The sequence below is a fragment of the Xyrauchen texanus genome, chromosome 13, assembly GCF_025860055.1.
Source record: "Xyrauchen texanus isolate HMW12.3.18 chromosome 13, RBS_HiC_50CHRs, whole genome shotgun sequence".
NCBI lineage: Eukaryota > Metazoa > Chordata > Actinopteri > Cypriniformes > Catostomidae > Xyrauchen > Xyrauchen texanus.
This window is the reverse complement of record NC_068288.1, coordinates 33,840,951-33,865,022: the sequence shown is the minus strand read 5'-3', so window position 1 is coordinate 33,865,022 and position 24,072 is coordinate 33,840,951. Positions and strand designations below refer to the sequence as shown.

The window sequence follows — 24,072 nt, the reverse complement described above, 5'->3', positions numbered from 1 at the left end:
TCTCTCTTACTGGCACTGCTATCTTTTACTTGCTTTTTGCCTTTTCTTTTGCTGGCTTTGTTTCACACAGCTTTTTTCCTAAAAGCTAATCTAAAATTTGTTGTTAAATGTATGTTTTCAATCACATGCAATCAGAGAAATACATGTACACACTCATGCAGAAATTTCCATGAGTGGATGCTCACTTTTTCCTGTGCTTGATGCTGAGTGCAGTCAGTAATTATGAGTCAACGATCTTATGGGAAAAACTCTTTGCAGATGATAGTTTATTTAATGTGCAAATTTATTCCCATTAATTAAGGAATTCATTTATATCAGTTATTTCTCTCTCTCTCTCTGTCTTACTCTCTTCACTCTTCACAGGGTCGAGATGGGATAAAAGGTGATCAGGGCATTGCCGGACTGATTGGCCCTTCTGGTCCCATCGGACCCCCTGGGGTTCCCGGAAGCACTGGACCACCAGGACCGGTGCGTTTGTCTGTGTGTTTATTCATGTGTCTGTGTTTGAATGCGTTGATTTGTTCTTTTTTCTTCTCTAATTTATTAATCACAGAATTCCTATTTTCTTCTGTCTTCCAGGTAGTCTATGTTAAAGGGGAGCCAGCAACACCTATTCCTGGCCCCCAGGGGACTCCAGGAACCCCTGTAAGTTACAGCAACAACTGCTGGCTCTACCACAATAAAAATCAGTTGCTTTAGAGTCAGAGAGTACTATGTATTTGTGTAATACTTTGTGTAATAATTTGAGTAATTTTTGTAATCAGACCAAAAAACACAATCACTCATTTTAGTTTAGTTAGGCTCTTTGTGATACTTGCTAACGCAGGTGTCACTATAATTATTGCTAATACATAGGGTTAGGAAATAGAACAAACCCCTTAACTATAGTATTAAACTTCGTCCCACACCATTTATGCTACTGACATGAATGATACCTCCCAAGCATGCAGCTTGCAACTTTTTTGAACAATCAGACTTAAAATTTTTGCCTGGCGTTCAATAGCAACAACCCAGAATACCCTAGCACCTTAGCAGTGCCTTTTGCGCTTTAGTCTGACTACATACAATATGATTGCATCTTTCCTGTGTATTGGAATTTTCATATACATTTCTTTCAATCAATCAGGGAGTACCTGGAGTTCCTGGAGCTGCTGGAGCTAGAGTAAGTTTTTGTTTGTATGTGTGTTTGTGTTTATTATTTTTTTGTCTGTTTTTTCATCATTGCTCAATTTGTCATAATTCAACTCTTTTAGGGGGAGAGAGGTCTACCAGGCTTGAAAGGAGAAGTGGTGAGTGTATTTTTAAACATGTGTATTTTAGCGGTTCATAAGGCAATTCTTAGCGTATCTGATCGAGTAGTAGTGTCTCATCAGGAATGATGCAACTCTTTTGATTGACAGGGAGATCCAGGGGAGGATGGCAGACCAGGAACTGTAGTGGTGAGGAAAATGCAAATGCATGCAGAGCCTCACATGCATGGCCAACAAGATTGCTTATGTTGTTTTCCTCTGTTTTGTCACAGGATGTGAAGAGAGCTTTTTCCGAATTTGGCATTGAGGTACTAAGAGATTTATTTGAAAGATTTGAAATTGACAAACGTTTAGGAGTAGATGTATAACTCTCTCTCTCTCTCTCTCTCTCTCTCTCTCTCTCTCTCTCTCTCTCTTTTTTCTCTTCATTGTAGATCAGAGAATTGAAACTACTGGTTGATGAAAAAAGCAATCTGATATCACAGTTCAGTGCACTGAAGGAGGGAAATAAAGGTGATAAAGGAGATGTCGGACCTAGAGGCCCTCCAGGAGCAGATGTTAGTTACAGTATATATGTTCATATTTGAGTTTGTGTGAATGAGAGAGTGGTGTCTGATAAAGCAACAGGTTGATTAGGAGCCTCTTTCAAGACCTTATATGCCCAATCAGTGAAGATCATGTGAAACTCACTGGTCGCTGTCCATGGTGCTGAATGGAACGCATTAAAAAAATTATAGCATAGACCAAAAACATCTATGTCTAACATCAGTCTACTCTAAAGCGCTGGTTCTCAACTGGTGGTTTGCCAAAAATGGGTTGCAAGTCTGTTCTGATATACAGTATTTCTATATATTTCAATGTTTGGTGATAAGGACATCTATGCTTTTGTACCATAAACAAACATGGTACTGTGTTGGGTTGCCACTCAATATTCAGTGTAGAATATGTGTCCTACTGAAAGAAAACCAGTTGAGAACCACTGATCTAGATTACATTTTTCATGTCTAAATTTCATATTTCCTTTTTTTCTTCTTGTGACATTTTTCTTCTTGTGATTATGAAAACTGTTTTGGTGAATTTCTTTTTTTTCCATATTTCTCCACTTTGTCACACTGACTCATATCATCTTTCTATTTGTTGAACCTTGCCCCCTCTTTATGTATTGGCACTAGGGTGCACGAGGTCTTCCAGGTGAGCAAGGTATAAAAGGAGAGCAGGGTGAGAAAGGGCCTTCCGGCCCACAGGGTCCCCCAGGCAGGGCTATTGGAGAAAGGGGTCCAGAGGGTTCACCAGGACAGGCAGGTGAACCTGGAAAGCCAGGAATACCAGGAGTGCCAGGACGATCTGGTGAACTTGGAGAAGCTGGCAGACCTGGAGAGAAGGTAAAGAGAAATAGAATTTGAATACTTTCAATATTTTGTTTTAGATCTTTTAGAAGAAAAAGAGCTGATTAAAAACAAGGTGCTTGTGATAAAGTTATTCTATTGAGACTGAAACTTCATCTTTGTTACAGGGAGACAAAGGGGAGAAAGGGGACAGAGGTCCAGTTGTGAGTTCCATCGCTACTACCCGTGAATGCTCTTTAGTGCTGTGCCCTATATAAAAATGTTTTGATTATTTTTCTCACAATTATTGAAGCACCATTTAGTCTTAAGAAGTGCAGACTTAAAATGGCAGGTCCTGTCTGGATAAAAGTGAAGTGAACCATGCAAAAGAGATTGAAACTAATCCTGCAGTCTCTCTCACTGACAGGCTGGGTCCCTTATTTGCAACTTAATTCTGATATTGTATGCATCACGAATATGCATTAAATCGTTACATACTGCATGTATTACTTTGTGTATTTTGTCATCAGGTACTGGTAGTCGCCGATGTCTAGGCCTAATGCTATGTATACCTTAGTTTTTTGCCATGCCTGGCAGTGGAGGTTGAATTATGTGTGACAAACAGTGCAAATGATTGTGTTATCATATTTAAGCCATTGATTTTGCTCCTCAGATTTTGTTTTCAGCTGTTTAATTTTAGGATTGTTTATTTTGGAACTCTTGTTTTTATAAAGAATTTATGCTTACCTCCTTTCTTTTAGGGTCAGGCTGGAGTGTCTGGCCTTATGGGGCCTCCAGGACCAAAGGTAAAGCAAAATGAAGTTCACACACTTCAGTGAAAGTTTATGGTGAACTGTGACAAAAAATGTTTGTATTATCTGTAGATTCAAATCTATTGAGTGTGTGTATTTATTTATTTAAGGGGGAGTCTGCCACTACTCAGAGTGGGTTGCCTGGTCCGAGGGGTCTGCCTGGCCCGCAGGGTGTCAGAGGAGAGTCTGGTGATGTAGGATCCCCTGGACCTGCTGGAGAACGGGTGAGCTCTATAAGTGGTCATAACTGTTAGTAAGAGGAGGTTCTGAGCCATTTAGGTGTGTTGCTGCATGGCACCTCATAGGTTTGTGACCGTAGTTGATGAGCTTGGAATGTCTCCCTTTCCTAGGGCTATGCAGGTGCTCGAGGGGAGAAAGGAGACAAAGGAGCCAGTGGAGAGAGCGGAAAAGATGGCTCCCCAGTGAGTTACAATATCCTTTTACAACTGGCCTTAACTTTAAGTAAAACTTGGTGTCTTTATATGATTTTACTAGAACAATGTGTGATTTCTTTACCTTAGGGAAATCCAGGAGAGCCAGGAAAACCAGGGCAGGATGGGAAGCCGGTGAGAAATTAATTACCATTAGCCTCTGATGTCAGCATTTACTTAATTTTCAATGCATAATGCTAATGTTGATATTCTTAAGGTTTCAGATATTGTGATTATTAGGGTTGCTTTCTAATGAACAAACCCCTAACCCTATTATTATAATACTTAAACTTTAAAGTATTAAACTTTAATATTTTACTTGTTTGCACTACGGACATTAATGATACTTCAGATGGTGCAGCTTGTTGTGGAGATGTGTGCAATTACTTTTCAAAACAATCTAACTAACGATTTTTGCTTGTTGAACAATAAACTATATAACAGGCCAAAAAAAATTTTTAAAGGAGGGACCAGAGTATTATGGAGACTTGAGGGTGGGTTCTTTTTACTCTGGCCAGTAAGCAACCTCCCAGAACATCCAAGTGATGCCGTGGTAAAACGCACTTGCATCAAGTTTTGCACTGGCAAGCGTCAATGAAGAAATGTAGTTCTAGATTCATGTTTTCCTTATATCTTAATGATTGTCATATGAGAACACATGTACATTTGTTGTGATCATGAATAATTCTAGCCACGAGGAGATTATCAGAATATGGTGAGTCAGACAATTCTCCTCCCCCGGCATGCAGTCTGATCTGTTTTAGCCAAACTGTACAATAATAACTGAATGCGCTAACTCTCCTGGAATGGAGATGAAAAGAAAGTTTTAGATTTGAAGCAAGTTGGAAGAGAAGTAGAGTTTTGGCTCTCACTCACACATTTTATTCTCCTCTGGAGCAGGGTTTGAGGGGACCAGCCGGTCCATCAGGCCTACCTGTGAGTAACAGTATACCAACACAGCAGCCTCTCTTGGGCTTGCCATTGTAGGAAAGCCTTGGGATTCACTCCGAGTACTAGGCCTTGCTATGAGCACTAGCTGACGTCCTTTGCCTGAGGCTCCCTAGATAAACCACAGAAAGTAACAAATGCAGCACTGCTTTTATCAGCTAACCACCCTGTCTCCTTTTTTTCCTCCACCACTCTTTTTTGTAATCCCACTCTCTTCAACTCATTCCTCCCTTCCACTCTGTCTGTGTTCCAACTTTTCATCTCTCTCAACTCTTTCCACATGAATTTTGGACCTTCATTCATCTGCTCTCTCTATACCTTTATCCATCTTTTCTGTTCCTCCATCTGTCTCTCCTTTCCTTCCTTCCTTCCTTTCTCTTCAGGGCTTGCCTGGGTTCCCAGGAGTGCTGGGCAAACCGGTAGGTTTTCTGTGGCTGTGACTGTTAGCTGCTTTGCTAATAATGGAAGGGGGGGAGGGGGTATCTTTGTATATGTAGTTTGTTTGTGTGTGTTTGTGTTTGCTTGTATATTTGTTTGTGTCTGTTAATGATAATACTTGTGTAAGTTGTCAAATGTACATGCATGAAATGTACGTCACAGATTGAGAACTCAGATTGAGATTTGTGTGTATTTATGTTTGTCTGTTGTTTGTTCCATCCCTGTCTTTGTTAAAGTTTGTCCATTCAGAGCTTGGGTGTGCTGTTTATGTGTGTGTGTATGCTGTACATATGTGTGTTTGTGTCTGCTTGCTGTTTATGCCAAAACTTGTGTTTTACACAGGGGAATCCAGGAGAACCAGGAATAAGAGGACCAACTGTATGTATATTTAGTTTAACATGCATTAATTACATACTTAAAATAGAAATACTATTGCTTACCCTCTATGTTATTTTAGGGTCCAATGGGCGGAAATGGACCCCCAGGGGCTCCTGGTGTGAAGGTTAGTGCTAATTTTAAATGGTGTGAACCATATTAGTTGTTTTGTAATTCTTGACTTCTTGACACTGATGGGGAAATAACACAGAATAAATAGTTTCCACTGATGGAAGCACTTAATTGCATGTGCTAATATCAATGTTTAATTGAACAATCTGTTGTTATCTGATATTGCAAGAATTATCCAAATTAGGTAATGGCACATATGCACCCAAAAAATCTTGTGCTGATTTCATGGGCGGTTCTTAGTACTTGGTTGTGGAGGATCAAGTATACTTTTACTGGTACTGCATAGCATCGCTTCACCACTGTGGTCCAGATACCTGAATCAGTAAAATTTTTGAAGATGCAACACTCGTCTGGGTATGTGATCCATTATAAGGACTATTTTACAATTCTGTTTACGGCCTGCTTTCTAAGGCTGGTAACTAGGGGTGAAACGATTAGGCAACGTTATAGACAATGTCGACAATAAAAAATTGTCAACAGTTTAATTGTCGAATAGTCGTTTGATCTAATTTAATGTAATATGAGATCATTTTAAACTCTAATGATGAGAGCAGCACTGCAGCTCGTGCCTGACTTAGGAGAGGAAGAATTACACAGCTCACAGTCCAGATGAACTATAAACTTTACAAAAAGCTTCAGCTGATGTAGATCACAAAGTATGAGGGAATAAAAATACAAAGTAAATACAGAATCGCTCTCATTGTGGAATAAGTAGAGCTGGAGCAAAACTTGCGCGTCGAGCATCTTTAAAGGAAACACCCCAACGTTACATCTTAAATGCAGTTATATTTAATGCATTATAGCTTTAATAAAGTTCAAATAATATAGCAGCAGATCATGTAAATAACTGCAAACTCCAAATATGGCATTTCTCTACGGTCGGTGCACAGATATGTCCCAATCTAAAGGGGAGAGACTGAAACTGCACCCGGCTGATGCACACTCTGTTGCGGTGACGCTTGCCCCTGGAGCACGCACGCATGCTGTAGCTAGATTATAACGTATTGGCTCGTAAAATATTTAATCATAATATATGTCACTGTGCATTTCTTATCATGAAGAAAATTGGCAATATGCAGCTTTATTAATATGAGATAGTTAATTTTTTTGTGAGTTAATGATGGATTGAAGTGAACAGAACGGTGAGAGAGGATAGTCTTCGCCCCATTATACACTGCAATAAAATATGTTTTTGATTTTGTTTTGGCTTGTTTTCCAATATAAATATGTAAAACTCTTAAAACAATGTAAATTTTGTTAGCAACTATACTGCAGAAGAAAAAATTATCTGAGAATGTTGAATATAATATTAAAACAACAACAGGTTTTTGCACTGAAATGCAAAAGCGGTGCAACAGTTTTTTTTTTTTATTTGGATTTCCATTGGGTTTTTTCAGCTTTAGAATAGAAGATACAAAATAAAATATTTTAATTGTGTTTGTGTGTGCATGTATATATGGATGTTTGTGTGTCGTTTTTAGGGTGACCAAGGAGAGCCAGGCATTGGAGTTCAAGTAAGTTTTAAATAGTTATGAGCGTTTTCCTCCAGTCAGTTTAATACACAACAGTGTGTTTGGGAGTTATATAACTAACCCGCTAGAGTCTACTCACTCTAGTCTTTTTCGCTTCATTCTTCAAGGGCCCTCCTGGACCTCAGGGCAACAGAGGGTTACCTGGACCTGCAGGCACCCCAGGAGCCATAGTAAGATATAAATGCAATATTGAAGTCATCCCAACTGCTCAGAGAAGTTTGACCTCTGTCTCTCCTCAGAGGTCACTAGACAATTTCTGTGGCTTCACCTAAGAGCTTCTTCACATGCTCAGTTTATACCTCTGTGTCTCCTTTATCCTTGGCTCTTTGTCCTTGAATTTAAAAATGTAATTACTGTATTTTTCTTCTCACAAAGGCCTTTTTCATTGGATAGCACTTACATTTTGTTATACTCTCTATGGACTTTGAAGCTAGTCTGTGTTTTGTTTAGAAATTGTTTCCTCATCTTACCTGCTGATTCTTATTTGTCTGAGTAGTCAAGTTTATTTTATTTTGTTTGCAGGGGCCGCAAGGACCACCAGGGCTTCCAGGACAAATTGTGAGTAAATAATTATACTAAATAAACATTGTGCTCACTTGCACATGCACCACACACCATGAGTAATCAAAATAATGCTGGTTTTAGATCCAGGAGTGAGCTATAAACATTACTATTGTGCCTTGTGCAAGGATTGTCCCTGTAATAACTGTACATTAGGTTGCTTTGAATAAAAACACCTGGTAAATGACTACTTTCTTGGGTCATTGTGTCAGAAAACAGTGCCACTTGTGCTAGAAAATACTTTTTACATTAGACAAGGTTACTGCTGAACTGTCATGAAATCATATTTTCCTACCCATAACCAAAAATAACCACAACAGACATTGGGGACCATAGGTGGATGTGCCAAACAATTTCAGATTAGTGTTAGGCCTATTTTAAGGGTAGACCTATTTTAAGGCTATTTCAGACATCTTTTCTCAAACAAATAGCCCCAATCATAAATATGTGGTTACAGCCTTGCAAAGTACCAATAGTTATTTATTATTACTAACCCTACGCCTATCCCTAAAGCACTTAATTATGTATTATTACTAACCCTACGCCTATTCCTAAAGCACTTAATTATTTACCTTGTCACAGTAACTTTGCAATTCATACAGTTAACACAATTAAAATAGATAACTGAGCAAATCATTGAAAAATCACCCAGTGTGAGGAGTAAGAAATCCCACATTATAATTGAATTTTATATTATTGTATTTGAGTAACAATGTCATCTTTAATATGATGGAATAAACAGGGAGAGGGAGGCAAGCCTGGGGTCCCTGGGAGAGATGGAGCTCCAGGGAAAGATGGCCTGCCAGGCTTATCTGGGAAACAGGTAAATGATCAGATGCCCTTGATATGTATGATAATTATGAAAAATGGAAATTTATTTCATGATCTCCCCCTTTTCTCATATTGTATGTTTCATTTGCATGTTTCTTTTTCTTCTCTTCTCTACCTAACTATCACTCTCTCTTTATCCCTATCTATCTCTGCCACTATTTTGCAGGGTATTGCTGGACCCATCGGCCCCCCAGGACTGAAAGGAGAGCAAGGAGACAGCGGGCCACCTGGAAAAGTGTGTACATCAGTTTGTTTTTGCATGTCATATGTAGTTTGATTTGACATAATGTTTTTAATTCCCAACCTGTTCACTGTATTTTCTCTCTCTCTATTTTCATTGTGTGCTGCAGTCTGTCACCGGACCCCAAGGAATGAAGGGTGAGATGGTGAGTTGTTGCCATGGTTACTTCGACTGGAACACATTGTTAAGATCAACCTGTCTTACCTGCTTGACAGACGATCTTATTTTAAGCAAACATAATATTAGAGCTCTATATATGCGAGCTCTTCTATAGATCTTCTCTCAGTGTTGTCAAAGTCAAATGCCAACTCAGGAGCAGCTCAAAGTATTTAAATAAACCCCGGACAAGTGAAGACCTTTATGGCTTTATTTGAAGCAGAGAAGCTTTATTTTATTTGACTCTAATCTAATGCTTCATGACTACTGTGGATAAAAAGCTCTGCTTGATGTTTGGGCATACTAAGTTTGGATTCACTGCTTTAATTTTTACATTTTTTGTTGTTGTTGTTTGTTTCTATCAATGTGTTGCATCATCAATCATAAAAAAAAAATATATTACAACCAGAATTGTTAATGTCTAGACTTAAGACTTGAATCACTATTTGGACAGGATTATTTTGCAAAAGATGCTGATTTATAGAAATGTGCCAATTTGGCTTCAGATTGGGATGGAATTGGGATCTCTGTAGTTATTGTTATTGTAAGGTGGGTGTGTCTATTGTCCGGATGCAGTTGTAATGGAGGGTTTTAGACTGGAATTTCTCTGGATTTTGTGCATTAATATTTTTTTTTCTATGGCTTATATTTTATTTTAATTTCAATAATTTAATTTTCAAATGGGATGCCAGCAGTTAGTATTTGAACCACCAACTGATATTTTACTACTTCGTATTTTACAGAGTTTGTTTGAGAAAAAATAAGACATGTTGGACAGGATTGAAAATATCTAAATGGTGCTTTGCCCACAGATCACTTTTAGCAAATTGGACATTGTAATGTGCAAATGTTTTGACCATCTTGTTTTTCTTTTCTGCATTTTGCCATCTGACTGACACACATCCTCTGTATTTTCATGAATTGTGCCTTATCTTACATATTGTATTTAAGTTTATTTAGATATCAGCCCTGATGTGCTCCCTGAATGCACCATTTATGTTTTTGTCAAATGTATTGACAGAATTATGACAGGACAGGGAAGTAAACTGCTTGCACACACAAAACATTGTGGGGTTACATCAATTTCAGTATTCTGTGCAAATTCATGTAAGGAATATTTGACGACGGACTGTTGAATTATTGAAAAGTAATGCACACCCGAGGTGGTGATGCGGTCACGATGCGCAATGGGCCAGAGTAAATGATTCCGCTTATACAACGGTTACCACTCCTTAATGCATCGTTCAAGGTTTTATCTCAAGACATTATTATTTCATCCCTAAAACGCTCTTATGGAACTACTTTCTTCCACCACGGATTCAGCGTCTTTGAAAACATCACTTTAGAACTAGCAACAGAGGATAGAGAGGCTTGGACTGCTTTACTGTAGCACTTACTGGAGTAACAAGTTAGAGTATTTGTGCGTGTGTGTGAACGAAACTGAGAGAGATCGCCTGTGGGATTACCTTTATTTGTTGCAGCTCTTGTCAGATGTAACATCGCTTCAAAATCGCCAAGATGTAAGTTTAAGCACTTCTCGGCAGCAGCGAGTGTCACCATATTTCCAATGAAAACTTTAACAGCTTTTTTTTTTTTAACCCTACTGAGATGCCGGGGACTTGACATGACGGCTATATTTCTCACTCTCGAGTAAGTGTGTGCATAATGCGTAGATGTATGTGTTTCCACGTGTGTGTGAGATCTTAAGAGAGGGGGAGGGGGAGCTAAAGGGTGTTTCCCACAGACATTTCAGATAAAATAGAAACCGTTGTATTGATCAAGTGCATCTAGCTTTGATACAGCTCAAGCCTTCGTTGCTAGTTCAAAAACATCACGTTAGAACTAGCAACGGAGGATGCACTTTTCGGCATTTGAGTAACAAGGTAGTGTGTGTGTGTTCACATAATAAAGGTTATTTTGGATAATAGAAACTGTTGTATTGATCAAGTTGCGGGGGGTGTGGCTCTATTTGTTGGTCGCGAAATGATTCTCAGTGTGTGTGCATGCGCGTGTGTATGTATGTGTGTGAGCATGTGTAAGTGCGGGGGAGATGAGGGAGACATATATGTTGAAATAAATGTAGGATATTTCTTAACCGATTTACTTTAAACAATGTCTTTGTTTATATGGTTATTTTGCTGTGGTAGTGTGTACAGTGTGTGTGTGTGTGTGAGGGTGAGGGTGAGACGAGAGAGAAAAAGAGGGAGCCCAAGGATGCTTTTCAAACGATATAAATTTTTTGTCATTCTTATCCTATTTGGTTATTTTGTTGTTGTAGTCTGTACGGCTCTTTGAAATAACTTAAATAATTTGGCGAAGTGATATGGAACCATTATGTGGTCAAGACCTAGAACTACTTCATAGCCATGCGTTTACTTGGAAAAAGTTGCACACCTTTAATTGCACACCTTAGATGGTCCGTAAACCAATCAGAATCAAGCTTTCAAGAGACCTGTGGAATAAATTAAAATAATCTTTATTCAAGCGTAAAATTGATTTTTGTTTGCTCAAAATAAATTAATCTTTGCAATAAGATACATATTGTGAAGCATGTGCTTCAAAAGTTCATGTGCATGCAAAATAACTTTGTGCGCACAAAATTATATTTTTCAGAATTGTGCCACAAATATAACCCTATAGCAGTTCAACAGACCTGCAGCAGCTGAACACTACAAGTGTAAATGACATTGAAAGAGTCAGTAGTAACTGTCAAGAGATGCATTAATTGTTTCACTTTTGATTGAATCTTAATATCTAAAAAAATTGTACAGCATGTTCTCAGTAAGGTATAGATTGTTCTGAAAATACATCAACAGAACGAACAGAACTCAAACAAAGGCAGTCAATGCATCCATCCATTCGATGCAGTTAGAGTTTTTCCTGTGGCAAGTTGATGGCCTCTTCTCTTCTGTGACATGATATAATGTGACATTTGATAATTCTGGAATGAATAAACTGCAGTATTAACTCTTATTGGCTGATTGTTTAAGGGACCTACTGGACTGACCTTGCCTGGTACTGTTGGAGAAAGAGGCCTTCCTGGATTACAAGTGAGTTTCACTTGTTTTGGTTTTTTATCTGACTGTCTGTCCATCCATCTATGATTTCTGCGGTTTTGGAGGGCTAGCCTGAAATATATCGGGCAGGTATATTTGGCCAAATTTAGGTAATTGGCATCAGAAAAGTGTCCAATTGGCAGGTTAACTAAAATATTCTTTCTCCTTGTGTCAGTTCACAAATCTACCCACTGCCTTGTCCATAGATAATAAGTAATTTACGATTTCGAATTGTGTTTAGTACATTTTGAATAATGTATAATATAAGCAGTCATGTAATTTTAAAACTTTATATATATCTTTATAAATATGCTGTCATTGAATTGCATTATATTGGCTCTCTGGATATTGATATTGGCCATTGCAAAACCCTACGACCTTTTTCACAGACATTTCCACCCTAATTTAGTAGGGTAAATCTGACCATTTCAGTTTTTAAATATTCAATGTCACTACAGTTTGTTTTATATTGCCCTGGTTTAAAGAAAAATGTGTCTTTCTCTCTTCTGACTTTTCTTCTTTAAGAAAGTCCTTAAAATGTAATATTGGATTTTTTCTTTTGCTGTTGAAGATAATGGGGATGCAAAAATAAAATTTTGTAATAATAATATTATTGTAAAATTATAATTTACCTCCATAATATTGTAATAATATTGTATTTTACTTCCACGTTCCAAAACAGGGAATGCGAATGCCTCTAAAGTTTCTATAGTATCTGCCTTTAGATCAGCATATCTATCTTTTAATACCTTATTTCTTCCCACAGTTCACAATCATATTTCACATGAATGTACCATACACATTAGCTCAAACATGAACTGTCTTTCCATCCCTCAGCTCAGCCATCCCTCTAGAAGTACATCTCAATTCACGAGTCATGGACAGGGATTTTGTTGTTGTGGTCATTACTCAAATGATGTCTTTTTTGTGTGTGTTTTAGGGCCCCAAAGGAGACAAGGGGCCAGCAGGTATCAAAGGAGACAGAGTGAGTATTAAATATATGAGAGAGTGTACAAACAGAAGGAGATACAAATTGTGTAAAAATGGGATCATAGTGAGTTATTTACCCACAGGGTGCTACAGGTGATCCTGGAGAGCCGGGGGAGAATGTGAGTACCCACATTCACTTCACAGACAAAACCATCAGCACCATTACACCACATATTTCGTCTCCAATTTAAAACATGCATCTTTAAAAGATGCTTTTACACTCTTTGTCAGGGAGAGAGAGGACCACCTGGGCTCAAAGGAGTTAAAGGAGAGGCTGGTGTAGGGAAGGCTGGACCTGCTGGACAATCTGGACCCATCGGTTTAAAGGTCATTGACAAATACTCATATATGATAACACATATATGTAAATGCTTCATACATGCATGCAAAACATTAACATAGTTGTAATTCTGAAGTTGTTACAAATATGTATGCACTGTATGTATTGGCTTTGCTATTACTGCTTATACACTCATAAGGGATTTCAACAAACCACTTAAGTATTAAACATTTGCTCATATCTTGTCTAACACCATATGTGCTACAGTCATGAATTATACCTTAAATCCTGAGTCAAGGTGTGCTCTTACTGTTTTAAGATGACTTACTGTAAGATTTTTGCTTGACGGATGATAAAACGGACAGAACAATACTAAAGACTTATATTGAAGGAGGGGCCCGAGCCATATGTAGGAACCATTATCACAGAGACTTGGGGTGGGCTCATTAAGCAGCTGCATAGCAACTAGCTAATAGCTACTCTGAACACCTTAGCAAACACATGGCAATGGCTTGCATGTATATAATTGTCTGTTCTAGGGTGACCCTGGCTTACCAGGTCCTCTGGGTCCTCCAGGGCCACGTGGTTTGGATGGGACCCCAGGACTGGCAGGACAGAGAGGAGAAGCAGGTCAGCCAGGACCCCCTGGACAACCAGGAGAACGAGTTAAGTAGTTACTTTTCACACAGAAACAAATTGTAGAAGAAAAACATAACATGTTTAGAGTGATAGTCACCAAACAAAGAAATCTGGTAAATTCTGTTGTAGTAAAAAAAAAAGTGTAGTTATGTAAATTGTTGTGTTAATTTGCGGTGTCCACTGATTGCAATCCTAAACCTTTTATTGTCTGTTTAAGGGTCTCCAAGGTTTTATTGGAAAAGCAGGAAACCCTGGAACACCAGGATCTGTTGGACCACCAGGACCCCCTGTAAGTCATAGACATGTCAAAGCAATAATTCACCCACAAATTAAAATTCTGTCATCATTTACTCACCCTCACATCATACCAAACATGTATGAATTTCTACTTTTGTGTTTCACAGAAGAAAGAAATTACCGTAATTTCCGGACTATTGAGCGCACCTGAATATAAGCCGCACCCACTGATTTTTAAATAAAATATTATTTTGAACATAAATAAGCCGCAACCTGTCTTTAAGCGCAGGTGCCTACCGGTACATTGAAACAAATGAACTTTACTCAGGCTTTAACGAAACACGGCTTGTAACAAAAATAAATAGGCTTTAACGAAACACGGTGTGGCAGCGGGCGTGGTCAAGCGCCCGTCCGGAGAGAAAAGCAGTAAGGCGCTTACACCTGAGCTAAATTATGTCTAACACCTGTGTCTAATTTCAGTAAGCATGGGGAGAGCGGCATAAAAAGGCAGCAGCCACAGAGCTGAGAGAGTGACACACGTCAGTCTAGTGTTGGCGCATAGAAGAATTGAGAAACTTTATAAAATTGATTGTAAACATTGCTGTGTCCATTAAAAGCCTTACCTGGAACGTCAAGTGCCCTGCTGAAAACGGTCACACTGGTGCCCGTGTGACAGTTTTCCCAAGAAGGACACGTGAAGCAGGGCACTTGATGTTAGACATAATTTAGCGCAGGTGTAAGTGCCCTTACAGCTTTTCTCTCCCGGACGGGCGCTTGACCACCCCCCCGCTGCCACACACGGCTTGTAATAAAACATTTGCAGTAAACAGTAGCCTACCAAGAAAGTCATTGGTCACTGTCTTCCTCGTCCTGTGCACTGAAACCACTGAAGTCATCTCCTTTGGTTTCGGAGTTGAATAGCCTCAGATTTAATTGTCTTTTTGCACTGAGTCAATTCCTCACGCTGCTGTTTCCAACGTCTTATCATCGACTCATTAAGACCAAGCTTCCGTGCAGCAGCTTATTTTCCAACAGCCAAATCAATCGCCTTCAACTTGAAAGCAGCGTCATATGCGTTTCTCCATGTCTTTGCCATGGTGAGGGTGACAAAATGACTACCGTAATCAGAATGATGGGAAGTTTGAGCGCACTCGATTTAATCTAAACAGTAAACAAAAAAAGTTGTTTTGACCTTAACCCGTTCGGCAATTTCAACTGGTCTAATGAAAGCTTCATGCCGCCAAAAAACTGAGCACATCACAGAATGTTTTTTTTTTTTTTTATATAAAATTTGAAAGCGGGAAAAATCCATATATTAGCCGCGTCATTGTATAAGCCGCGAGGTTCAAAGCGTGGGAAAAAAGTTGCGTCTTATAGTCCGGAAATTACGGTAGCAAAAAATAAAAAATAAAGCACAATGTCCATGCTCTTTTGCATGCAAGAAAGATAGATAATGGCAAGGGGCTGTCAAACTCCAAACAAACACTATAAATTTACCATCAAAGTAGTCCATAAAATTTGTATATAAATTTTATACGGTAATTATAAAATTTGCCATATAATTTGGAAAAAAAGAAATTGCAGATTGCACGTGTTAATATTTTTACTGGACATTGTGTCCGACAGTGTTTACATTTATCGGACATTAGGATATTTTAATGATCAGAAAACGGTAATTACTGGCTAACGGAAACCCTGTTGTGCAGTGGATTCCATTGTAAATATTTTGATGCCACGGATGAATGAATGAATGGACGTTACATTTATATAGCGCTTTTCTGACATTACACCAAAAGCGCTTCACACAGTGAACAGGGGACTCTCCTCAACCACCACCAGTGTGTAGCATCCACCTGGATCATGCAATAGCAGCCATATTGTGCCAGTATGCTCACAACACACCAGCTGTTGGTGGAGAGGAGAGAGTAGAGTGATATAGCCATTTGAAGGATAGGGATTATAAGGAGGCTATGATTGATGAGGTATAGTGGGGGAATTTGGCCAGGACACAGAGGTTACACCCCTACTCTTTAGGAGAAGTGCCCTGTGATTTTTAATGACCACGAGATTCAGGACTTCCTTACTGTCCACCATTGTCTACCATCAGTGTGTGATGATGTCTGTATCTCACGATAACTTTGATAGTGCATTAGCTGTATGCGCTACTTTTATGGTACTTTTTTATGCTTGGCAGCCTCTGGTCCTGGTCTACTTTCATTGTATTTAAAAGACAAATGAGAACATTTGTAAAATATCTCCATTTGTGTTGCACAGAAAAAAATGCAGCTCATATAGGTTGGTATATGTATGATTTGTATATTGTACACCATATGAGTGCCAGTAAATGATGACAGACGGTTGAACTATTCCTTTAAAATTAAATGTTAGTGTTTGTATGAGAGTGTGTCTTGAAGCAAGTACAAAAACGTGCCCATCCCCTGCTGGTTCTCAAAGGTATCTTTATCTCTGTATTAGGGTACTGAAGGCCTTTCAGGATTAAAGGGCAATAAGGTAAGTGAATGTTGCTTGTTCTATTCTGTGTGTTTGGAGGACAACAACACTTGTTTTTTATATCTCTTACTCTGTATGTATGTGTTTCTGGGCCACATTCAGGGTGAAATTGGTGTCGGAGTACCAGGTCTAAGAGGAGAGAGAGGAGACCCAGGTCCTCGGGTAATGTCCATGACTCTCAATCTTTTTATGTGCATTTGCATGTGAAGTGTGTATATCGGACAGTGGTAGATGACGTAAACAAATCCTTTACTTGAGTTGAAGTACAGATACCCTGATGAAATGTGACTGAATGCAATTATTTTTATTTTATTTTTAAAAAAGGTCATAAATCAGCCATCCCTATCAATTTTTTTTTTTACTTTGAAATACCAAATAACATCATGTTCTTTTATTAAGCTTTGTAATGTAGTGAACTAATAATAACAAATAAAAAAAGATTAAAAAAAATGCAGATACTTTGACAAATTAAAAAAAAAAAACTCCTTACTGTCCACCATTTTCCACCATCAGAGTGTGTGATGATGGCTGTATCTCACTAATATTGTAGGGAGAAGAAGGTCGGGCTGGACTGGATGGAGAAAGAGGCCCAACTGTAAATATACCTCTACTTCCTGTTCTCAACATTCTGCATTCACATCTTTTACTCAATCACATCCTGTTTTTATGCACAAGTTGATGTCAGTCAGGCAGACACAGACAGTCTCTTTTGATCTGTCATTGATCTGAGCCCTCATCCAGATCAATTGATGTGGAAGGGCTGATGCAGGGAGAGAGCCAGCTTTACGAACACACTGTTTGTATCCGTCACACTTTATATTCAGGGCTATGATGTGTTCGTCTCCCACTCACTGCAATTTCAAAACCATTATGAGTCAAGGCCTTTTGCAGTGCTGCACATCTTCTATCCACACACATTCATCATGCATACAAACTCTAAGGCAAACCAGATTACTCCTCTTCTCATCTGTCTGTCCCACTGACAGGGTCCTCAAGGCAGCAAAGGGAACAGAGGAGATAAGGTGTGTGTCACTTGTCATCTACTTAACCATCTGTCTCAGGCTGTCCGTTACATTGCAAAAAAATAAATAAAAATAGTTGCGTCCTAAAATACACTATAGTTAAGAATTCTTTTTTTAATAAATACATTCTTCATAGGGTGATCAAGGTCCTTCAGGAACTAAAGGAGAAAAGGTGATACAAAATATTTTTCATGTATTATATGTATTGTATTGATCAAATATACAGTGGCTTGTTTTATTACATAGCTCTCTGTAATTGGTCCTTCACAGCATTCTGCAATTTTTTTTGGATAATGACTACTACATTTTTAATTAACTGTTGTTCCAGGGAATACAATTTCCTTAATTTATAAATATATAGCTGTGCTATTTTCATGTCTCTCGTATCACTCTGTAGTTTCTTTCTTGCCATGTTATTTAATTTGAACTCAAATCAATATTTCATGTCCAATTATTTAATTATTTAATTGGTGAGTAGCTGTGTAATAAGCGTAATAATGTACAGTCAGCTGGTCAGTATTGTAAAATAAACTCTGACAAGTGTGATGAGGACACTGATGCAAAGCAGAGGAGTCTTTTATCATCCTATAGGGGTTCATTTGACATTCCATATTAATGTGATGTGTAATGTGATAATATACTATCATCTTATATTAAAAAACACATAATGCATTTATATGTTGCTGTGTTTGATTTTGAATCTTCAAGGGAGATACTCTGCTGGTGGGCGGTCCTCCAGGGGAGATAGGAATTAAAGGAGAAACAGTGAGTCACATTTTACTTGAAGCTGTATCAGTTATTTAACTGCTTTTTGCAATAATGGGTCACGTTATGAAATATTAATCTCTGATGATAAAGGTCCAATAGCTGGCAGGCTCTATTATCTTATCTTATGAGAACATATGCCAATGAGATCTGGTGATAAAACATTAATGGATGACCTGCCCCTGGGTCTATAGATTGTTAATATGTCTGGAAGCAACAGGATAAATACATCGGCGGATCTGTTGGAACTATTTAAAATAATCTGTTGTATTGATCACTGTTCTCCTCAGGGAGATCGAGGACCTAAAGGTACACAGGGTGAGAAGGGTGTAAAAGGACAGGAAGGACCAGCAGGTGAACAGGTGAGTTTGTTTATTATTGTTTTGAGTTTGTGCTTATTTCTTTCATTAAAGAAGAAAATGGTATTGCTCAGAGGATGCTATTTCAAAGCTCATAAGACTTGCAGGGAAAGTTCACCCAAAAATAATCATTTTGTACCCAACCTCATGTTGTTAATTAGATTAATTATATTCTTCATGGAACCCAAAAGGAGATGTTGGGCAGTATGAAAGCCTCAGTGGTAATGATGATTCATTTGAATATTTTGGACAAAAGATGCTATGGAAGTGAATGGTGACTTAGACCAACATGCTGCCTTTTGTGTTCCTTGAAAGAAAGAAAAAAAAGTTAATACAGTTTGGAACAACAAAAGGTATAAAACAAGTAGATAATGACAGAATTATCATTTTGGGGTTAAATATCCCTTTAATGGAAGTCTTTTTAATATTTACTTTATGTATTAACTTTGTCTCAGATATTTCTTATAAAATTCCTTAGGAAAAAACAAAATAGACCCAAATGATGACTTCACATTTTGATGACAAAAGCAGAGAATAACCAGACAATTTCAAATCTCATGTGAAACCTAGTTTTCTTGCATCGTCTTGATTGATTTTTATAATAAGCTGATTTTTGGTAGTTATCAGAATATTGGTGTCATGTATACATGCTTATTATTGAGATACCTTCTGAAACTCTAGAGGAGACAAGTTAGATCACATAATCTCAACGTTAGACTTAAATTGACTTCTTAATTTGTTCTCTATTTAATCGCATTGCTATTTTAGAAAAACAACTGAGAGATTAAGGATATCTTATTTGTGATCTCATCTTTTCTATGGGCTTCTGTTCATAGGGTCTGAGAGGGGAGCCAGGAGAGAGGGGTTCCACTGGCTTCCAAGGAGCCCGTGGCCCTGGTGGTCAGAAGGTGAAAAAATTAAATTACTCTCACCTCTCACATAATAATATATATTTATATATAATGTATAATAAATGCATATATAAACAGAAGGACCATACTTGCATATACATGAATGCATCTACGTATTATATATTTTTGAGTGTGTGTGTGTTGTACGTAGATGTGATAATGATCAGATGCTTACTTATTGATTTGCAGGGAGAAGCAGGGCAGCCAGGAGTCCCAGGAGAAGCGGTGCGTTTTCTTATTCAGATACCGATAACGTCAGTTCATAGGCTGAATGGTTCATGCAGTCCCCTTGACTCAGATCTTTCGCCATCACTGGTTCTTATTTATTTTTGTCTGTGTTCTACAGGGAACAAATGGTAAAGATGGCCTTCATGGCATGAGAGGAGAAAAGGGAGAGATTGGGCACATCGGTCTGCGAGGCCACAAGGTGTGTGTGCATTTTAAAGGGACAGTTCACCCAAAAATTTTTATTTTGTCATATTTTACTCATGTTGTTCCAAATCCAAATGACATTCTTTCCTCCATGAATCAAAAAGGAGATGTTACACAGATTAAAATTCTCAGTCACCCTTCACTTTCATTGTATGGGAAAAAAGATTCAATGAAAGTGAATGGTGACTGAGGCTTTGATCCTGCTTAACATTACCTTTTGTGTTTCACGTTGGAAAGAAAATAATACAGGTTTGGAATGACATGAGGGTGATTGAATTATCAAATTTTTCATTTTGGGGGTGAACTGTTCTTTTAATGGTTGTCCCTTTGATTAAATGGAACACTGACTCTTGACAGCATTATCTGTAACCTTGAAGAGACCTTCAGACCAGATGATCACACTGCTTATAATTCCACCACAGTCTGGAACCCAATGCGGTTGTGTCTGACATTCATCTGCATATGTACCTCAGAGCCACCATAATAAAGTTTTTGTGTGTGCGTGCATGCATGCTTAGAGGAATTGATTTGTCGAGTGCAGCGAGGCACATGAAAGACTCCTGCGAATGAATCATTCCTCTCAGGGATACGTGGACCGCTGCAGACATGGTACTAGCTGCCCTTCAGCCAGAGGCAACATACACACAAACTCACATAGTAGATAAGAATTTTTATCTGGTTTCAGTAACCTTGATAGACCTCTATCAGTTGTCACTAATGAGAAAGATGATAATTGAAGTGTGTGTGTGTGTGCGTGTGTGCGCACACGGATGGCAGATGAATAGTGCTTTATTCTATTTGTTTAATTCTCTCCCAGGGAGCTGTCTGTGTTGTCAATACTCTCTGTCTGTCTCACTGAGTGATTGACAGTTTGAATGCATTTTAATGGTTTACAGGGAGAACGAGGTGCTAAGGGGGCATGTGGACCAAACGGACAGAAAGGAGACAAGGTGAGTAATAGGAAAAGAAAAAGAGTCAAAAGGAAGTTTGAAGTTTTGAGCTGTGTCTTCATGTTTAGCTGGGAGTGATGAATTTTGTCTGTTTGTAGGGTGATTCTGGAATGAATGGCAGATCAGGATTGCCTGGGAGGAAAGGAGAGCAGGTATTTAAGTACACACACATTTGTTTATGAGTGACAGATGTGATTGATTTGAGATATGAGAAGGATTTGATTCCTGCCATTATTTTGCCATAATAAGAGTCTTATTTCAGGGTGAAGCAGGGTCTACAGGACCCATGGGAAGCCCAGGGAAGGAGGGACTCATTGGAGCCAAGGTAAGAGAATGTTGCACAGGAAACATATTCCAGTCTGAAATCACTGAATAAGACAATACCTGTAAAAGTTTCTCGCTATCCATTTCAGTACCACTGCAAAAACGAATATGCTTTTGCTGGGTGATTTTTCTGTCATGAGAAACTAGCAGTGAGTATCAAGATTTAGCGCCTTACAGTACAGGTTAAGGTAATCAAATAGCAAAATAAAAGATGTCCCTTTCCTAATATGCATCCTCTCCTCATACAGTCAGTAAAATCACACCCCTGTACCAACAAGCCATGTGATGTCATAGGTTTTGTTGTAGTTAAATGTAATTGTATCATGCATCTTGGCTTAATTTAATTATTTATTTAATTTTGTAATTCAACATTGGTGTTATATTTTGTTAATTTTCGTCATGTCATTGTCATCTGGTCACTCTGTTAAATTTGAAAATTAGGTAAACATTGTTTTTAAATGTGTACTCAAGTCATTTTTTTTTCCTTATTTAAAAAGTTTTAATTCTAAAGAAATTAATTGTAATTTTGAAACGTATTAAATCATGACACTCACATGAGATAAAGACTCAAGTCATATCAGTAACTTAATAAAAGCTGTTTTAATTTACATGGAAAGGGTCCCCTCATGGGTGCTGCCATGTGCAATCTCAATAACTGTCCTGCTATTCGACACTTTTACTCATGGATTGAATCAATATGGCTTACTGTGAATAGTGAATCTCTACAATAGCATTGATAACTTAAATGTATTGCTTTAGAATGATGCTGCCTCTGTCTATAGGTCAGTGTAAGTCCTAGATGAAATGTAAAGAAAATACTGAATGCACCTTTAAAGTAATTATTTTGGTGAACAATTGAATTGTATTTAGGAAAGTACAAAATCAAACAGTAAATTCAAAATATAGGACATTCATACATTTATCAGGCTATGAAAACCTATAACAGTCTACAGTTTTGGCAATTGAAAAGCCTAACAATGTAATTTGTCTGTGACTGTCATTGGTGTTTTACCACATTGGTGTGTGTTAAAGGTAGAAAATAATAACAATACAATATATAGAATCGCTTACTAGACCACAATTTTTTCAGTACAAGCCAATTTTTTGGTCACAGCTGGCTTGCCTGTGGTGATGGCACTCGGGTACCATCTGAGATATACTATAATACTGTAGAAAGACTGGTATTGTTATATTTTTTCATCGTGTTAATGGACCATTTTACAGAGACATAGGACTAGATAATCTGCAGTCCTTGAGGTTTCAGAGAATAGAGTGAGAAAAGTGCATAGATGCTTTGAACAAACTGTGTAATGATGATCTGTTGATGCCCAGGGTGACAGAGGCTTTGATGGAGTTATAGGGCCAAAGGGAGCACAGGGAGAGAAAGGTGAACGGGTGAGTATACAGTACTTAACCTCTCCTGCTGTTCTGAGCTTAACAATGCTGATCTCAGGAAAGCAGAGGCTTATCAAATGAGTCACCTGAAAATGTCTTTCTCTTGCTTCCTTAAGGGCTCATCTGGTATCCCTGGCCTTGCTGGTCCAAGAGGTGTGGACGGACCCCCTGGTTTAACTGGCCCTCTAGGACCTGCAGGAGGTAAAGGTCCAGAGGGACTGCAGGGACAAAAGGTATCAAATTTCGTATTTACTGTATGTTAACTTTTATGTGCAAAGGAATAATTTTATATGTATAAAACTACTATTCATCTGCACAAGGAGGATTGAAGTCATCATGGTGTTGAATCTTTTATTGTAGGGAGAACGTGGTCCTCCAGGGCCTGCCATAGTGGGCGCACGTGGCATCCCAGGAATCCCTGGGGAGAGAGGAGAACAGGTGAATATACACACTCTCTACCTCTGAATTTTCTCTATTGACTGTCATCTCTAAATATGTCTGTTTGCATCTTTGTATCAGGGTGAGATAGGTTCTGATGGACCTAAAGGAGACAGAGGAGACCCAGGCATGATGGTCAGAACAAGTAGAGATTTATGATTTACAGTATTGTAATGTATCACTCCTATTTTATGCGGCTACTTGAGCCTCAATATGAGCCCTCAAAATTGTTAACAATGACACAAAGACTGGTTGCATCTCTCTTTACTTTTTAAAGGAGGATGAGATTCGGGCTTTTGTTCGAAGTGAGATAAACCTGAATTGTGGTGAGTAACTCTTTGATGGAGATAAATTAGGATTTTAAATTTATGAAACTATCACCACCTGAAACTGAAAACCATAAATTCTCAAAGTATAAAATAAAGAGCTGTCCTACATTTATTTATTTTTTCTCATTGAATCTTCTGTTTCATTCTGAAATGTCACATTATGTAAAATGGGTTTTAAATATATTTTCATGAACCACCATATTTTAAATACTTCTACTGTACTGTTTTTCTCATTTAATCACATCTCTCTCTCTCTCCCCCCTAAGCTTGCGGAGGTAAGTTGTGACGTTACTTTTGCCTTGATATAGGTAGTAAACAATCTCATATCATTTTATCATCCTAAAACTCATGTGCACACAGTAAACTAGCTGTAGGTGTGTGTGTGTGTGACGGTCTTGTGTG

General features: G+C 38.3%; 1 protein-coding gene across 2 annotated transcripts in view; it reads left to right on the top strand.

Moving 5' to 3' along the window:
- LOC127653675 (collagen alpha-1(VII) chain-like) overlaps positions 1-23,971 on the top strand; it is a 78,704-nt gene extending 54,733 nt beyond the window's left edge. The window contains exons 67-113 of one of the 2 annotated variants that reach the window (XM_052140444.1): positions 364-468; positions 580-645; positions 1,127-1,162; positions 1,254-1,289; positions 1,401-1,439; positions 1,523-1,558; positions 1,685-1,807; positions 2,423-2,632; positions 2,764-2,799; positions 3,337-3,381; positions 3,498-3,611; positions 3,738-3,809; positions 3,909-3,953; positions 5,150-5,185; positions 5,547-5,582; positions 5,662-5,706; positions 7,193-7,225; positions 7,351-7,413; positions 7,766-7,801; positions 8,547-8,627; positions 8,802-8,870; positions 8,986-9,021; positions 12,023-12,082; positions 13,029-13,073; positions 13,162-13,197; positions 13,310-13,405; positions 13,898-14,023; positions 14,215-14,286; positions 16,710-16,745; positions 16,848-16,907; positions 17,296-17,340; positions 17,732-17,767; positions 17,904-17,939; positions 18,476-18,532; positions 18,823-18,894; positions 19,728-19,799; positions 19,992-20,027; positions 20,149-20,229; positions 21,131-21,184; positions 21,283-21,336; positions 21,447-21,509; positions 22,841-22,903; positions 23,020-23,136; positions 23,264-23,341; positions 23,423-23,476; positions 23,619-23,667; positions 23,937-23,971. In XM_052140444.1, the coding sequence (XP_051996404.1) occupies positions 364-468; positions 580-645; positions 1,127-1,162; positions 1,254-1,289; positions 1,401-1,439; positions 1,523-1,558; positions 1,685-1,807; positions 2,423-2,632; positions 2,764-2,799; positions 3,337-3,381; positions 3,498-3,611; positions 3,738-3,809; positions 3,909-3,953; positions 5,150-5,185; positions 5,547-5,582; positions 5,662-5,706; positions 7,193-7,225; positions 7,351-7,413; positions 7,766-7,801; positions 8,547-8,627; positions 8,802-8,870; positions 8,986-9,021; positions 12,023-12,082; positions 13,029-13,073; positions 13,162-13,197; positions 13,310-13,405; positions 13,898-14,023; positions 14,215-14,286; positions 16,710-16,745; positions 16,848-16,907; positions 17,296-17,340; positions 17,732-17,767; positions 17,904-17,939; positions 18,476-18,532; positions 18,823-18,894; positions 19,728-19,799; positions 19,992-20,027; positions 20,149-20,229; positions 21,131-21,184; positions 21,283-21,336; positions 21,447-21,509; positions 22,841-22,903; positions 23,020-23,136; positions 23,264-23,341; positions 23,423-23,476; positions 23,619-23,667; positions 23,937-23,956 (2,916 nt within the window). In that variant the 3' untranslated portion in view covers positions 23,957-23,971. Of the gene's footprint in view, positions 1-363; positions 469-579; positions 646-1,126; positions 1,163-1,253; positions 1,290-1,400; positions 1,440-1,522; positions 1,559-1,684; positions 1,808-2,422; positions 2,633-2,763; positions 2,800-3,336; positions 3,382-3,497; positions 3,612-3,737; positions 3,810-3,908; positions 3,954-4,718; positions 4,755-5,149; positions 5,186-5,546; positions 5,583-5,661; positions 5,707-7,192; positions 7,226-7,350; positions 7,414-7,765; positions 7,802-8,546; positions 8,628-8,801; positions 8,871-8,985; positions 9,022-12,022; positions 12,083-13,028; positions 13,074-13,161; positions 13,198-13,309; positions 13,406-13,897; positions 14,024-14,214; positions 14,287-16,709; positions 16,746-16,847; positions 16,908-17,295; positions 17,341-17,731; positions 17,768-17,903; positions 17,940-18,475; positions 18,533-18,822; positions 18,895-19,727; positions 19,800-19,991; positions 20,028-20,148; positions 20,230-21,130; positions 21,185-21,282; positions 21,337-21,446; positions 21,510-22,840; positions 22,904-23,019; positions 23,137-23,263; positions 23,342-23,422; positions 23,477-23,618; positions 23,668-23,936 lie in introns of both variants that reach the window. The other variant, XM_052140443.1, reaches the window with a different exon arrangement.
- Positions 23,972-24,072: the final 101 nt, after the last annotated feature.